The 17,248-nt window shown below is 38.1% G+C and overlaps 1 protein-coding gene across 1 annotated transcript in view; it reads left to right on the forward strand.

Moving 5' to 3' along the window:
- Positions 1–301: 301 nt before the first annotated feature.
- TM9SF2 (transmembrane 9 superfamily member 2) overlaps positions 302–17,248 on the forward strand; it is an 81,117-nt gene continuing 64,170 nt past the window's right edge. The window contains exon 1 of the mRNA XM_054574333.1: positions 302–654. Coding sequence (XP_054430308.1) covers positions 484–654 — 171 coding nt within the window. The 5' untranslated portion in view covers positions 302–483. The remainder of the gene's footprint in view (positions 655–17,248) is intronic.

Below are 17,248 nucleotides of genomic sequence, written 5' to 3' on the forward strand. Positions count from 1 at the left end.
ATAGGGGTTGGCATGCTGCGGGCAGCGCAATGAGAAAACTTAAAGATGTTTAAGAGAAATTGAGAGAAAGCAGTGAGCCGGGGGGGTGCCAGGCAAGCGGGACTGCTCCATGGTGTCCCAGAGAAGCAACTGGATTGGAACTTGGAATGGGAACGTGAGCGCGGAAACGGCTCTCACAGCTACTGTCCAGCCAGCCAGCTGAAAACCTGGAAAGTGGATTTCCCCCACGCTCCCTCCCCGAAACCTTGGGGCGCTTGCGGCTGCTCTCACTGAGCATGTGCGGGAGGGGTTGCGCATGCTCCGTCCAGGCCCAGTTCGGTTTCTGTTGCGGGATCCGCTGTGTCTTTTAGCGCAACCGGAACTGTCCGTCGCCCGGCCGGCCTCCCTGAGCTTGGGCGACCTTGTTGTCGTCTCCCAGCTTCCCCTTCCCTCATTCCCTTTTCACCCCTTCGGCTCGTCTGCCCTTTTTTTGAAACAGCCGTCATGAGCAGCAGGCAGTTGGCGTCATCTCCACCTCGGTGGCCGAGGTTGTTGCTCCTGTCGCTGCTCCTGCTGGGGGAGGCCCCAGGCCCGCGTCAGGGTGCGGCCTTCTATTTGCCCGGCCTGGCACCGGTCAACTTCTGCGAGGAAGAAAAAAAGAGCAACGAGTGCAAGGTGGGTGAAGCCTGGTGAACCTCCGGATGCACTGTTGGTAGGGGAAACTTCCCTCTTCAGAAGAGCTGGGGTCGGAGGGGAAGGAGGCGTAGCAGTGGGTGGGGTCAAGAGTCTTCGAAGCTCTGGGGCTCGGCCCAGCTGGGGCCGGAGGCCCCGGAACGGCCCTTGTAGGGGCTTAGATTCTGGAGACTCTGGGCCTCAGGCTGCTCTCCCTTCTGGCGGGCGGGTTGCGCCAGCAACTGTATTCAGTTTTCCTGGAACAGGGACCATTTTATGTATGGCGCTCCCCTGGAGTTGGATGCATGCGTGTCAGCAGCAAGCGTCCCACGAGTAAGAGCGTTCGCTCACAGCCCAGTGTGTCACGCACTCCAAGCAAGTGGACGGCCAGGTCTTCTAGCAATTTTTTGTTCCATTGCATCTTGCTTTGTTCTGCTTTACTGTAACTCTTGGTTGGTGATGAGAGCTTTTTCTTTCTAGAACTTCGATATTTTAAGTTCATGATTAGCAGCTGGTTCCTTATTTGAGGAATATAACACCCCGAACCACGTAAACTGCATTAATAAAGACTTGCTGTAATGGTTGAAACAGTTAATTTCTCCCTTTTAAGTGTAAACATTTTTTTAATGTATAAAAAATGTATAAGATCCCATTATTTCCGTTTCACTGAGATTGTTTTAAACACATGAAAGGAGCCGAGAACAGGAGAAACTGGCATTTTCTTCCTAGAGCAAGTGTTGAAAGCGTTGATCTCTTAAGACCATCACTCTCAAGGTTTTCAGTTTAACTGCTAGCAAAAGAGACATAAGTAAAAGTAAACTCCTTTTAGATTTTTGGCATAGGGCATAGTGATATACATACATAATTATTCTAAGTTGGTAAAACTTAACACTTGGGCTTGAGGATCTTTTTGAAACCATTAATAATTTTAACAATCCAAATAATCTTTTAGCAAACTTTAACAATCTATAAGGTTTATTTACAGATTTTGAATTTTTTTAAAAAGCTGGTGTTCATTTTATTATTGCCAGCTTTAGGGTAGCTGTTAATATTGAGCTGATTGTAGGGCATTAAAGAAGCTATTACGTTTTTTGTAACGTTTTACAGTTCCTGTTTAAAAATTTGGATCTCTGAAAATGTCTAAGGGTCTTTAAGGTTTACTCAAGCCAATGGTTAGCACTTGAAGCTGTAACTGTCATACTTTGTAGCGCAAGAAGCTTTCACTCCGAGATTTCTGACTGAAAGAATATAGCACTTCCAAGTGAAATGAAAAGCTTGTTTTGCAAGCACACTGGTTTTTCCACTAAATATGTTAGTAACCAGCCTTTAAAACCTAGTATGTGGTCTTTAAATTAAAATAATAGGAATTGTGTACTGTATTCCTAGTGACTCAGAGACAAAAAAATGTATCCCTGTGTTCTAGGAACCTCAAAATAAAGGACGTAAGTTTACAGATTATTGAAATCTGATACGTTATTGAAGAAGTACGTCCAAAGTGCTCTGAAACAGAAATGAGGAAACATTTGTGGATTGGAGTCTTAAGGAAAAGCTACAGGAGGAAGGGACATTTGAGATGATCTTACAAAAATGATTATAAGTGAAATTTACAAGTGGTCTGCAGTTAGATGATTTTTTGTTTTCTCAACAGGTCTTTCTTTAAGTACCTACTTTTTTGTTGACTTTTGGCTAATTTCAGAGTCCTTTGAATTTTTAATTTTCAAAAGTATAGAGATGAGACAGGCAGGGCACATTATTTTTCTAAAATGTTTGGATTTCATCTTTGTTGCGAGCTGCTTTCACATCTTGGTCAATGGAAACAACTCTTCGATGAGAAGGAAGGTGTACTTTTAGCAGTTTTTTCCCCCTATGGTTTGACTAACTGGTACAGGGAGTTTGAGGTGAATTTCAATATTTCTTCTCTTTGCCTCTCAAAGAGTAAAAGCAGTGAACAGTTTAAAATTTCATTGCTTCAATCCGGTTATTAATAATTTTTTTCATCCATTCCATATTGGTTGAAGACAATCTTGTTTATACCGTTCAGAAAAGCTGAAGGGACTTATTTTAAAAACTAGAAATGGGAGTTGTGAAATGGGAATAATTATCTCCAGAAGATGCTGTTAGAGTAGGGAATTAGAAGTTGGATGAATTGAGCAAGTCATTGATAGTTTCCATCAATTTTTCCATCTCTAACATGGGGATAATAATATTTGCTGATTATATATTCTCCTTGAAAGATATTATGCATTTCTCAGAGAAAAGTGCAATACTTATCATTGTGATATTATAAAATATTCGTAAGTATAGAAATGAAATGAGGATATGTATCTTCAGCATAAATGTAATTTTATGTAATTTAGTCTTTATATGTACTATAAAGTTCATGTCCTGCATTTAGCTCACCATATATATTGAAAGAGTCAAAAGAACCCCGAGGATTTGGTCATCTTTACCTTTTAAAATATTTTATGTTCAGTTTAGTGACAGAAACAGAAGTTTAGTGAGCATGAAATTTTATTTATATTGCTGACTTCTGATTTATGATCTTTGTTAGCATTCATAAATGCTTTGACGGTGTTCTTTGGCTTTTCTTTTAGCTTGCTATCATTACATGTACATACATTTAAATAGTGCACATTCTGAATGGTTTTTATTGACTATGTAGTATTTCATTCTATTACTGTACTATGGGTTGCTAAACTATTTCTTGCTTGTAGAGCATTTAGATTGCTCCCACTTTTTCTCTATTTTAAATAGCTTTGCTATAATGGATTAAGGAGGAATTACTTGCATATTCCTAAATATAAAATTACTAGGTCAAAGGCAAGAAGCAATTTGATAGCTCTATTTAATATTACCAGACTTCTTTTTAAGAAAGGTAGTTTTAATTTATAATGCCATTAGCTAAATGATTCTGTGTTGCCACAAAATGTTTAAATTTTTATTTATCAACTTAACAGCTGTGTGACAGTACTTAAAACATTTTTTAAAGATTCTACTTTTTGTTAAAGATTTCATTTATTTATTTTTAGAGGGAGGGGAAGGGAGGAAGAGAGAGAAGGAAAGAAACATTGATGTGAGAGAGAAAATCGATTGTTTGCCTCTCGTATGTGTCCCGACCAGGCCAAACCTGCAACCCAGGCATGTGCCCTTGACTGGGAATTCAACCAGTGAATTTACGCTTTGTGGAATGATGATGCCCAACCGAGTCACACTGGTCAAGGCCCAAAACATTTTTTTAATGCTGCATTACATTTATTGCTATTGAGGTTTCTCTTTTAATTGTTTTCTTTTATTGGTTTGGCCAAAAAGTCCATTTAGTTTTTTCTGTAAAATAAAAGACACACTTTTCATTTTCACCAATAACTATTGATTTGGATATTTTGAGTATGTTGTCTATCTCCCACATGGTATAACATTCATTGTTCTCAGTTAATGTCTCCATTTGATCACTGTCAACTTCTGCCAGCCTACGTGACTGTGGAGCATTGTCCAGTGAGAAACCTCCAGCACAAAACTTTGCAAGCCACTTGTGACACATTCGATCAGTCACAGCACCTTCTCCATACACTGAACAAATCTTTTTTGTGTGTTTCAGTTGCATTTTTACCTCTTTTGAAATAATAAAGCATAACATGCCAAAAATGTTGCTTATTTTCTTCCATCTTCAATAGTAAAATGGCTACACAACAATTCACCAATTTTGATTAATTTTTTTTAAACACAACCTGATATGACAGCTGTAACAATACAATCTAACAAAATTGTTTCCAACGAAGCCAAAGACAACCAAGCACTACTAGAGCCATCCTTCAAAAAAACTACATCAGCTTTATGGCCAACCCAATATTTGCCTTATTTTGTTAGTTTTTGAAACCAGAGCTGTAAAGGATTGAACCATGGTATATCTTTCCCCTAGAATCCATTTTACTTTCTTAAAATAAAAGGACAATAAGTTGAATGCAGTAAGTAGAATAAAGCTCTGATCAGAAGTGAATAGATTTTCATAGGGAAAGATGTACAGTTCTACTCTACTTTGTAAAAGTTTTGGCTATTTCATTTAGCTGCTACATGCTATGTACCTTTCAGTTAAGCCTTAAGTGTACTGAGTAGCATTCTTATAGTTAATAGCTGAAGATTAGTGAGCAGTTCACTGTTGCTGCTTTTAACTTTGAAGTAATTATTGTCTTGTCAACAGGAATTCATATCTAACAACGCTCCAAACATCTGCCACTCTTACTATTTGATGTACAGATCATATTCTTAGATGAAAGATTAAGATTTTCTTTCCTGTCTAGTAGGAAAAAGGGCCGAATATTCTCACTGATAGTTTTTTAAAGGGATGTTTAAATGAATTAGTAACTTTTTGATAAAAAGAAAACTTAACCAGAAACATACTTTTTAAAAATATCCCAGCCCAAGGATATGTTTATTGCTTTTTAGAGAGAGAGGAAGGGAGAGGTAGTGGCAATGGTAAAGGCAGCAGGAGAGAAAAAGGAACATCAACATGAGAGAGAAACATTGATCAGTTGCCTCCCATATGTGCCCCACCTGGGGATCGCACCTGCAACCTAGGTATGTGCCCTGACTGGGAATTGAACTTGCAGCCTTTTGGCATATGGGATGATGCTTCAACCTACTGAGCCACCTGACCAGAGCCAGGAGCATACTTTTATTCTTCCTTTCTTGGACGTTTTTTTAGAAGCTTTTAATAAATGGTACATCTGTTATTTTCTGAGCAGTGGCCTATAAATATGGAATAAGTCAAATTTAAGAAAATAGTTCTAGATGTTGCTTTGAACAGACCCAAGTATGAATGTATATCTCTCTGTTTTAATTTGACCATAGAAATAGTTTGAAGACTTTGAAATATTTAAATAAAATATAATTTGTTATTAATATAATTGACATATATTTAGTTATATATAAAATAATTGACAATATAGCAATATAATATCAGTATAGTTGATATATTTATTGATATTTAGTTTCACATTCTCATAATTTTCTCTGGAATAATAGCACTGATTCTTAGCATCTGGAAGCTAGTCATTATGTAGGAGTTACTGATGCTGTCTCATATATGAAATCCGGCATTGGAAAGAGTGGCTCTGACTATAATTAATTCACATTCTATCAGTTCTTCCTCCTAGTGAAAAAGTACATGGAGCTGAGTTACAGTTTGCTTTCAGAAATAAAAATTTTGAATAAAATAATTTTAAAACTGGCATTGTTCATTGTGGATCTGAGAGCTAGAATTGGGGAAGCAGGCATGGTCACTATAGATAAAACAATATCCTGCTGCTTTTGGCTCTCTACAAAGGAAAGCCCCTCCAAAGGTATTACTCAAACATCTGAATCAAAACTACAGATATGTGATCCACACCCCACACCCAGACACAAGTTGTGAATACTAGTCCCTGCTGTCAGTCTTAGAGCCCAGTTCCTATTCTTCCTTGTAATTTTCTGTCAGTATCCTCTTAGTGAATGTTGAAGTTAATTGTAGCCACTTTTAAGTGTGTTCTACCAGATGATTCTCTATTGCCATTAAAATTAACTAAGTGTCCATGAAAGGCTTTGGAAAAAATTTTTGAATTATTTTTCTTTGCTCTTGTTATTCTCACCTTTCAAACCTATTTATTGCCCTTTGCTAATAATAATAATAATAATAATAGTACTGGTAGTATTAATCCTCAGAACATCCCTGTGATTTTTAGGGGAAACTGAAGCATCCCAGGGATATATAGCTAGTAAGTAATGAAGCCAAGGTACAAACCCAGGAGTCCCTGAATCTGGTCTGGGCTCTTAGCTCCTGTTGAGGTCCTGCTGTATCTTCCACACTGAGCACTCTCTACTTCTCCTGCCTTACCCTGGATTTTCCTGGCAGTTTATAATCCTGGACTTCCACAATTAATACAGCCAACATAATGTCCTTTACCTATATAATCTTTTAAGTAGTCAGATTTTATGTTATTCCTTTCTTTGGTATAGTCTAAAGTTGAAATTTTATTTTTCGGTGGAGGGGGGGAAGAAGAGGCTTAGTATCCAGGAGATCAGTTTCTGGGCATTGTTGGTGAAATAACTTGAAGCTCATGAACATCCATTTGTGTGTTCAGAATTTTTGCCCCTGTGAATACTTGTAGCAACAGGAGCCACAAACCAGGGAGCTACTTAAGTGTTCATGATATTCTGAAAAAACCACCTGGAGGACTAGCAGATGTGGGCATGCAGTTTATTACTCACATTGCAGGGGAGTGCACCGACAGCGGTGGGTTAGTGCGGGTTAGTGCGAGAGAGACTGTGCCTCCTCCAGTGTGAGGCTTGTTGCAGGGGTGTCCAACCTGCAGCCTGCAGGCCACGTGTAGCCCAGGATGGCTGCTGTGAATGCAGCCCAACACAAAATCATAAACTTACTTAAAACATTATGACATTTTTTGTGATTAAGTGTTGCAATGTATTTAACGCGTGGCCCAAGACAACTCTTCTTCCAATGTGGTACAGAGATTGGACCAAAAGGTTGGACACCCCCGTAAGGGGTCCTAGACAAAGGAGGCACGTGTCCTACATGTGCCTGTAAGCTACGTTACCTCAGTATGTAGTTTATGTGTAGAAAGAAAAGGTCAAGAAGCAGTCATATAGGACAAGAAGCTGCTCCCAAAAAGAGATCAGGAGGGAGTTACAATTCATTCCCAAAACAATACACAGGTCCTTCTGGCCAGACTTCAGTCATGGAAGGGGGCAGGACCATGTCCACTGACCCCACACTGCACCACAACATTGCTCTTCCACCTCACATTCTTCACATTAATTCTTCTGTAGTGGATGTGTTTGGTGAGCATGTTGGCACTTTGTATCCATATACCACAGATACACTAATGGCAACACCCTAAGACTAAAAGTGCAAGACAGAAGCCAGAGAGACTCAGGAGGAGGGAACACCACGTGTAGTCTGTAGCAGTCAGCGCCGTAACTTTCTTTTACAGGGTTGCTGGCATCCACGCCATGAGTTACACATTTTCATTTGTAGTCCCATTTCTGGGTTCAATATGCATGGGTATGGGCTGTCATACTTCTACCTGTAATGCTGACAGCCACCACACCATCCCGAACAGCGTACGTGAGCTGTGGTTTGGTGTAGTTAGTCTGCTCTCTCACAGTGGAAGACTGCTCGTGCATCTGTTTGAAGACGGGGTCAGAAGCCTTTCAGCCCTGCAGCCAGTCCCAGCGTGTCTGGTTCACAGGCTGAATCTACCATGGCGGGCTGGCAGAGGCCCCAGTCAGGAACTCTGTGCAGACCCAGCAGCCTGAGCCGTTGTTTTTAGCAATCAGCATTCCCATCCACTGGGGGAAGGTGTTGTTTACATAGAATCCAACCAGGCAACCCCCAAGAACTTGACAGGGAAAGAACACAAAGGTTAATGAACACAGCAAATTATAAACCAATTTCTGAGTCAGCAAGAGTGTCAGATGAGAAGACTTCCAAATGTTAAGACTTTTCCTGGAATGAGATTAAGTAGTGGCAATCCGATAACCCTCCTGTGTAGTTTAAATGTCTCTGGTAATATCATCAGGTGCTCAGGTAAATTCTGTATGGTTTATACTGCAACAGTAGTTTCTCAGTAATTTTAAATCAAAGGATTAAGGCAAAAATTAAACACTAGTGTGAAAGAAAACTGGAGAAATTCAGAATCCAGTCTAGTTTATGTGAGAAATAAAATTTTATAGACAATGTGCTGAATTAGAGTCTACATTCCATAAATATATATAATAGATTTTATTGAAACGTAATTTTTTCCCTAAAATCACCCTCATTTTTATTAAAGAGCCACATGAAGACCAGTGCATTCATGGTATTGAGTCCAGGAATAGCAATTAATTGATCACATAGGCTTTCTTAAATCTACCTTGAGGGAATGTTACAAGGAATTCCTAGATTGAGTTATAATTAGCCCCTCAGGGCAGGGAAGCTAAGCCACACAGTTGCCATTAGGCTTTTTCTGCAGTACCTGCAGGTTTGGGCGAGTTTCTCAAGTTCTTGAGGTCCCCAAAATGTGTTGAGGTTCTTCCCATGCCATCTTTCAGGAAAGTAACCTTTGCTTCTTACCTGAAGAGACTGCCATGAATTGCATGACCAAGCAAGGTACCAGGCCATTTCTCCAAAGGGCTTTTATTGGTTTCAAAGTCAGTCTTAATTTCTTATAGCTTTCTGATGACATCCAAAGTCCAGGCAAGACTCCTTTGATAATGGCATTCCAGACAAAGACTTCGTCGTTAAAATCACAATTGGAAACTGGCTTTATGTGTTCTGTTATGAAGACATCAGATTCCTGTTGGATTTATGCAAACAAACATCTTGCTATGGAAAGAGTAATAGTTACTCATTAAGAGTTTCCAAATTCCAGAGGGATCAGATAGGGAGAAAAATATAAATGCCTCAATATCACTTATGAAAGCATATTTTACCAAATTGCTTTAAGAAACAGAAAGTTGTCTTATGTCCGAAAAACAAATGATTAAAAATTAGCAGTATTTTTCAACAAAAAGTTATAAAAGCCACAATTATCTTCAGTTTATTATGTCCCATAATTAATTTCTGTTTATCCTGATCATCTGCAAGCACCTCTATAAATCCAGTCATTTCACAGAGCTACAGCAATCTTTATTGAGTTCAAAGAGGTACAATCCAAAATCCATTCTCACAAATATGCAATCTAAAACAAGTTAGAGCCGTTTCTGTGAACCCCTCCCAAAACAGAATCTATTTTTGCAAATTCATTAGAACAAACCAATGACTGTTTATAAATGACAAAATTTACAATGACATGGTTACAGATGTGAATATAATGCAATTGACAAAGAAATTTGCTTTCCTGAAGCATTTTAAGATAACTAAAGTTACAAATGAAAGTATATCAGAACTCATAATCTCTAGAATATCTATTTTACTCAATCCACTGAGCCACGCCAGGGCGCTTAGAATATCTATTTTAATAATAAAAATATGTGTATACAAATAGAACATACTTATTATTTCTTTACTTGACAAAGCTTCCCATGTACTTTAAGAATATTACATAGGCCTAATTAGTACCAAAACTTCTCTTTTATAAAAGAGGAAAAAACAAATCCTTGAGGTATTCCAGGGGCCCATTTGAATAACGTATTTCTCGAATAAAAAGTCTCTTAAAATTTGAACCTTGGGAAAGCTGTCAAACTTAACCAAAAGATTATAAGAAACTTTTTGTAAAACAACACATTTTTATGGTAATAACTTTATAAGACAGTAATTAAACTTAAAACCAGTTTTCATATTAAGTAATTTTTCCAAACCACAGAATCCTGTTTAACTTATATGTGTGTGCTTTTTTAAGGCCAATAAAATATTGCACCCTAATTATTGCCATCAGGAGGCAGAAAACACACCACATGTAATATACAGACAAACACATAGCACATAAAGACCATACCCCTGAAGACTGAATCCATAAAGACTATACACATAATTTGACTTAACTTGGGTAGAGAAAGCACAAGATATTCTCATTTGCTTGTCTTTTTTTTCTTTTTCCTTCTACACAATCCTTCTGCAACTTTCCTTGTCCTTTTTAGTTTGCCCTTTTAACTCATCCAGAAATAAGAATGACCGACTTTTAATTCTACTTCCTTCAAAATATATTGCCAAAATTTACACCTTTTATTATTAGAGCCATATATTTTTTTCCTTAATTTAAATGTAATTACCATTCTTTGGATTGACAGATTCATGAATACATGTCCTAAATCTTACCCTGTTTACTAGACCTTTAGCAATATAATTCTAATTAGTCTAAAATGTGACCTAAGCCTCTCCTTAACAGAAACAAAAACAACATCTAAAGCAAAGGCAAACTTTCAAGAAGGAAGTAGGACTAGCCTTAGAACCATATCTCCTTATTTTCTCTCTAACATAATTAAGCTCACCCTCTAACTGCCTTAATTTTTCTTCAGCTGCTGCTTCCTTATCCCCTACACAGGTGCTCTGCAAGGCCTCTGGGAGCATTGAGGCCGTCCCCCCAGTACTGGTGTACCACCCCAGGATTACTCAGTTATTTCCAGGATTACCCCTTGACCTCCCCAATTTGGCATGTTATCACAGTATACTCAACAGGAGTATTTTCCAGAACACCCTATTCATGATGCCAGTTGTAGCACAGGCGCCCCAAACCAGGAACTGCTTAAGTGTTTGTGATATTCTGAAAAAAACACCCAGAGGACCAGCAGATGTGGATAGGCCATTTATTGCTCACATTACAGAGGAGTGCACTGATGGAGGCAGGTCAGTGTGGGGCTCATTATAAGGGGTCCCAGGCAAAGGAGGTGCAAGTCCTACGTGTGAACTCTACACTACATCAGTGTGTACGTGCAGAAAGAAGAAGTCAAGAATCAGTCACAGGACAAGAAGCTGCTCATTTCCAAAAGGAAATAAGGAAAGACAATCCATTTCCAAAACAATTCACATTCCTTCTGGCCAGCCCTCCATCACGGGAAGGACAAGGGCCCTGTCCATTGACTCCAGTAGTCATTCAGTATTTAACAGTGGAACAGTGGAAGCTTTAATAGTTTTTTTCTTTTCCGTGGCTCTACTGTGGTATCTCAGACCCTTTTGTCACTAGTCACTTGCTTTGATCTTTGTACAAAGTCAAATTTCTTCACAGATTTCTTTCTACCTTGAAAACCAGTTGTAGGTGTGGGATAGGAGAGATGTGAGGGCAGTCAGGTAAGATGTAATAAAAGCAGAAACAAAAAGAACAAATTGGAAAAAATGCAGTCCTTTGTCATGGACCATGTGCCTTAAGGCAATAAAATCGAGCGTAGTTGTGACCAAAGCTGGGATCAGATGTAAAATGGATAGATTAGGACTAGAAATAAAATAGTACTTCTGGGAGGAGAAGGATTTAGAAGGGAGACCATAGAACTCTAAATTAAATTAAACTTTTAATTAAAAAGTTCTTAATGGCAGATTGTAATCAGCCTAAATCCTTCTTTAGAATTTACAGTCTTGATTTAGAATATATCTGTAACTTTCTTAAAATGTTTAACATTGTAAGAACTTTTTGTGCTTGTAATAACTCGAGTTTGGGACACTTTGAAAGCAGGATTGCACGTAAGGTTCTTTCATGCTATGTCAGTAATATTTTGGAGTTGGCCCTCTCTATTTAAGGCAGATTTCCAGAAGGAGATGCACTCAATGAACTTTTGGATGAATAAAGAAATTTAGGGAGGAAAGTGACCTTAAAATTAATCAGATGTTGTCCTCTTATAGCACATTGCTATGTTAATAAGAAAATTAAATCCCATTGAGATTCAGTGTTTGCTCCAAGACTATATAAATGGTTTTGTCACTTTCATGAATGTATGCCTTATCTCCCCATCTGGATTAAAAATTCTTGGAAGGCAAGTATTGATGTCTTTTATATCAAATCACTCACAATGTCTAGTACAGGATATTGTGAGTATGAAATAAATGTGTTGAGTGAATTTCTTCTGGTTTTTTAGGATTTGTTAATGCTCTTCAGTTTTCACATACACTGCAAATTCTACAATTTCCCCTATTTAATTTTTTTCAATCCTCACCTAAGGTTGTATTTTTATTGATTTTAGAAAGAGAGGAAGGGAAAGAGAGAGAAATATTGATGCAAGAGAGAAACATCCACCTGTTGCCTCCTGTATGTGCCCCAACCGAGAATTGAACCTGCAGACTTTTCGTGTATGAGATGATGCTCCAACCAACTGAGCCACCCAGCCAGGGCTATTTAATACTTCTTTTGAAATCATCTTCCCTGCTTTTTTTTTTATTTATTGACTGATTTGAAAGAGAGAGAAAGAGAAACACTGATTGGTTGTTCCTCTTATTTGTGCATTCATTGGTTGACTCTTGTGTGTGCCCTTACCAAGGATCAAACCCGCAACCTTGGCGTATTGGGACAACACTCTAACCAGCTGAGCTACACACCTTGGTGTGTCAGGACAATGCCAAACAACTGAGCTGCACAGCCAGGGAATCTTCCCTGATTCTTAAACATTTTTCCACACTAAATTTTATTCTTTCATATTTATTTCTTACTACTTTGATTTGGCTTCCATTTCTTGATAGTAAGACTCAAAGTCTGCTCTCAACTTCAAAGTCTTTTCTTTTTCCAATTCTTAATTGTGACAATTTGCAAAATTCAATAACATTGAAAGAATAGTGTAATGATCACCTGTACATTCATGTAGACCCCTAGGGCCAACAGTTGTTTATGTTTTTCTGTATTTGTTTTATCTGTGTGTGTATTTATATTTTTTAGGGATGAATATAATATGATGTACTTTGCCCTTCATCAAAACACATAACCTCATTAGCACCTCATTTCCTTTCTCCTTTCTTTCAGTTTTTTAAAAATCCTTGTCCGGGGATAGGTTTATTGATTTTAGAGAGAGAGGAAGAGGGAGAGAGAGTGAGAAACATCCCAGTGAGAAACATCAGAAACCTCAATAGGTTGTCTCGAGTATGCGCCCCCACCAGAGATCGACCTGCAACCTTTTGGTGTATGGGATGATGCGCCAACCAACTGAACTGAACACCAGTGGAGCACCTTGGGTGTTTCAATTTTTAACATTTGTTCTACTAACATTATGAGGATTCACATTCTTACAGTACTTTTGAAATGTTTCTGTTTGTAAGGATCAGTATTTAAAATAGTGTATTGTAAATGTAGCATATTTACAGGTGTTTTAAATTGATCTGTTTGATGTTAAAACATGTTTATGTGAAAGGTATTTTTACATTTAATCTACATTTCTTAGCATATTTTAAGTGAAATTATAATTCTTAAATTTTCAGATTTTTACACTTTAAAAAAGAATGAATGAATGAAAGTGCTAGAAAAATATGAACTCAATATCCAAGGTGTGTTTTGAGTAGTTCACGAAACAGCAGAAAAAGGTCCATAATTTAGTGGTGATATTTATGATAAACTAACTTTCCTATAAAAGTAAGTGTGGAAAAGTGTCAGAAGAGACAAGAAGGAAAAAATGTAGAGGACTGAGGGCAGCAAATATTGAAAGTGATGGTAGCAACAATTGAGTTTACTTTTTTTGAGGCAGCAGTCCAGTTTTTTAACTTATTTCTTTGTTCTCAAGTAGAGCAAGTAATCCATAGTTCAAAAGGTGATTATGAGACTTGTGCTTAATAATTATCTTCCCCTTTCCTAGACTTATAGCAAAGAAGATGAATAGCCATAAATGGCAGGTCAAAAAAGCATACTGTTCTACTGTCCTTTAATTGAAGGAGAAGAAAGTGTGCCTCTTACAGAAACCTCAAGACTATCCTTATACTAATAAGTATTCAGATTCAGAAATGTCTGATTTTTCTAAAATAATAGGTAGTAATATCTATACTTATTTAGTTATTTATTAAGAGTAGACATAGGATTTGGGATGAACCCAGCAGTCTGACACAATGCTGCCTTCAAACTGAAGTTGTGTTCTCTCTTTATGAGCTGTGTGTTAAATTAATTTCGTTTTCAGGTGAAAGTTTTGTGAGAAGAATTGTGTTCTTGATTTTGCTATTTTGGAAAAATTCGTGGACAGCCCTTGCTGGCTTGTAGACATCCTTATAAATCACAAAGCAAGACTAAAACATATGCTTGTTAAGTAGCCTTAACACCTTTGTTTTAGGAGTTAAATTTGAAGCTACTTCATCAGATGAGGAAAAGTTGACTGATAAGGTAAATTTAATGGGGTTTATTACTAGGTAAAATGCCAAGAAGATGGCCAAAAGCTGATAATGTGCAAACAGGAAAATAGGGAGGGAAAAGGTATAAAGGACTTTGGGCTAGAGACTAAAATGGAATAAGTGTGGTAATCTGTTAAAATGATAGTAAATTATATAAACAAAAGACTATCATGGTTTCTGGAAGAGAAATTTTCCTGGTTTATAGAGTTAATTCAAAGACTTGCAGTAGACTTAGAGGAAGCTAGTGAGTTCGATTTCTGAGGTTTTGACAAGATTGTTTTTTTAAAAGTTAAATTGGAATTTACAGTGGTATAGGTTAGTGTACAGGCAGAGTGGAGTAAAAAGTAAATCCATGGGGAAAACAGACTACTAGGACAGGTGCTTGAATGTACTTTCGATCTTAAATTCAGTAGAGAATGAAAGTGAAATGTTTCATAGTATTAAACCCCTGTGTGTGACACAAGGTAAAGCCAAGGGAATATATTTCCAGAAGTTCTCTTGAAGTTATATGAGAGCAAAATCAGTAAGTTAGTTTGGTCATGGACAAGTTAAGGAAGTGTATTTAAGGAAAAACAACAACTATATATTTGAGATGATGAACTTTAAACTATTGCTTATATTGGGTTGGCCAAAAAGTTCTTTGGAATTTAGAGTAAGACTTTTTTTTTAAAGTATATTTTTATTGATTATGCTTGCCTCAATTTATTGATTACAGTTGCCCCAATTTTTCCCCCTTTGTGTGTCTCTGCCTGGTATCCTCTTTTCCTCCAGCAATGCCCTGCCTTATGTCCATAGGTCATGCATGTAAGTTCTTTGGCTCCTCCATTTCTTATGATATTCTTAACATCCCCCTGTCTATTTTGTTCTTACCATTTATGCTTCTTAATCCCTGCACTGTTTCCACCATTCTTCTGCTTCCCCCTCCCAGCTGATAACCGTACAAATGATCTCCAGAACTATGATTCTATTCCTTAGTTTTTGTTTGTTGGTGCATTTGTTTAGATTCAGTTGTTGATAGTTCTGAATTTGTTGTCTTTTAAGTGTTCATGGTTTTTGATCTTCTTTTTCTTAAATAAGTCCCTTTAATATTTCTTGTAATAATGGCTTGGTGTTAGCTTTACCTTGTCTGGGAAGCACTTTATCTGCCCTTCCATTCTAAGTGATAGCTTTGCTGGATACAGTAATCTTGGTTGTAGGTCCTTGCTTTTCATCACTTTGAGTACTTCTTGCCATTCTCTTCTTTCCTGCAAAGTTTCTTTTCAGAAATCAGCTTATAGTCTTGTGGGAACTGCTTTGTAGATAACTTTCTATTTTTCTCTTGCTGCTTTTAAGATTCTCTCTTTACATTTAACCTTTGGCATTTTAATTATGATGTGTCTTGGTATGTTCCTGTTTGGGTCCAAAGTGTTTGGGACTCTCTGTGCTTCCTGGACTTGCATATCTATTTCCTTCACCAAATTAGGGAAGTTTTCTTTCATAATTTTTTTGAATAAGTTTTCAGTTTCTTGCTCTTCCCCTTCTCCTTCTGGTACCCCTATGATTCGATTGTTGGAATGTGTGGAGATGTCCCAGAGGCTTCTTATACTATCCTCATTTTTTTTTAATTCTTGTTTTTCCTTCTGTTCTGTTTGAATGTTTATCTCTTCCTTATGTTCCAAATCATTGGTTTGAATCCAGGCTTCCTTCCCTTCTCTGTTGGTTCCCTGTGAATTTTTCTCTATTTCACTTAAGGTAACCTTCATTTCTTCCTTTATTTTTTTGCCGTACTCAATGAGTTCTCTGAGCATCCTGATCACCAGTGTTTTGAACTCTATATCTGATACTGGCTATCTCTGTTTTGCATAGTTCTTTTTCTGGGGTTTTGTCCCGTTCTTTCATTTGGGCCATATTTCTTTGTCTCCTCAATTTGGCAGCCACCCTGTATTTGTTTCTGTGTATTAGGTAGAGCTGCTTTTAATCCCTGTCTTAGTAGCACAGCCTGTGTAGAAAAGGCACCTGGAAATTGTGTGGGGCAGAGCCTTAGGTAATTGCTAGGGCAGGGTAGCCCACTTCACCACTTTGTGGATGTGTGGGGAGGGCTCAGGGAACAATCCTGCTGCCTGGCTTCTAGAGGTTCACCTGGTACTCACCTCGTTTCCAGTCACTTCATCCCCTTCCTGTGACTTGTGCCCTTCCAGCTGCTACCATGGTGGTGAATCCCAGAGTGGGTGAGTTTGCATACTTTGTAAAACCACACAGGCCCTTTAAGCCTTGAAAATCCGGCAGTTTCTTCTGCTGTCCCAACCTCCAATGGTTTTTGAAGCCAGAGGTAATGGAGATCTGTCTTCTCAGTGTTGGAACCCTGGGCTGTGCGGTCTGGCCTTGGCCTGGGATCGCTGTCTCCCAAGGTATCCCTCCCAGTTTTCATTCACAATATGTGAATGTAGGACCATCTGTTTTGCCACTGCCTTGCCCTACCAAACCATGTCTGCAAAACTCTGCCCCTGCTACCCATCTGGATGAATGTGGCTTCTTTATATCCTTGGTTGGACTTCCATACAGCTTGATTTTCTGATGGTAGGTGTTAGTTTTGAGATCGGGTTGTAATTCTTTCTTTGGTTGCAACGAGGAGGCAAAGCATGTCTACCTGTGCCTTCATCTTGACCAGAAGCCTCAAGGCCTTCCCCCTGCCGCACCAATAACTTTAGTGAACAATGTATTCACCATTTTGTCCTACTGCCTTCTGCCACCTTTCAGGCAACTCCATAATTCTGTCTTCCCAAAACTTTTTATGTTCTTGAGCAAAGAACTGTTCTAGGTGTCTTTTGCAGTTTTCCAAGGGAATTAATATTTTTTTCATTAAGA

This window comes from Pteronotus mesoamericanus, unplaced genomic scaffold (genome assembly GCF_021234165.1).
Source record: "Pteronotus mesoamericanus isolate MK-2021 breed Mesoamerican mustached bat unplaced genomic scaffold, CSHL_Meso_final contig_26, whole genome shotgun sequence".
Lineage (NCBI taxonomy): Eukaryota > Metazoa > Chordata > Mammalia > Chiroptera > Mormoopidae > Pteronotus > Pteronotus mesoamericanus.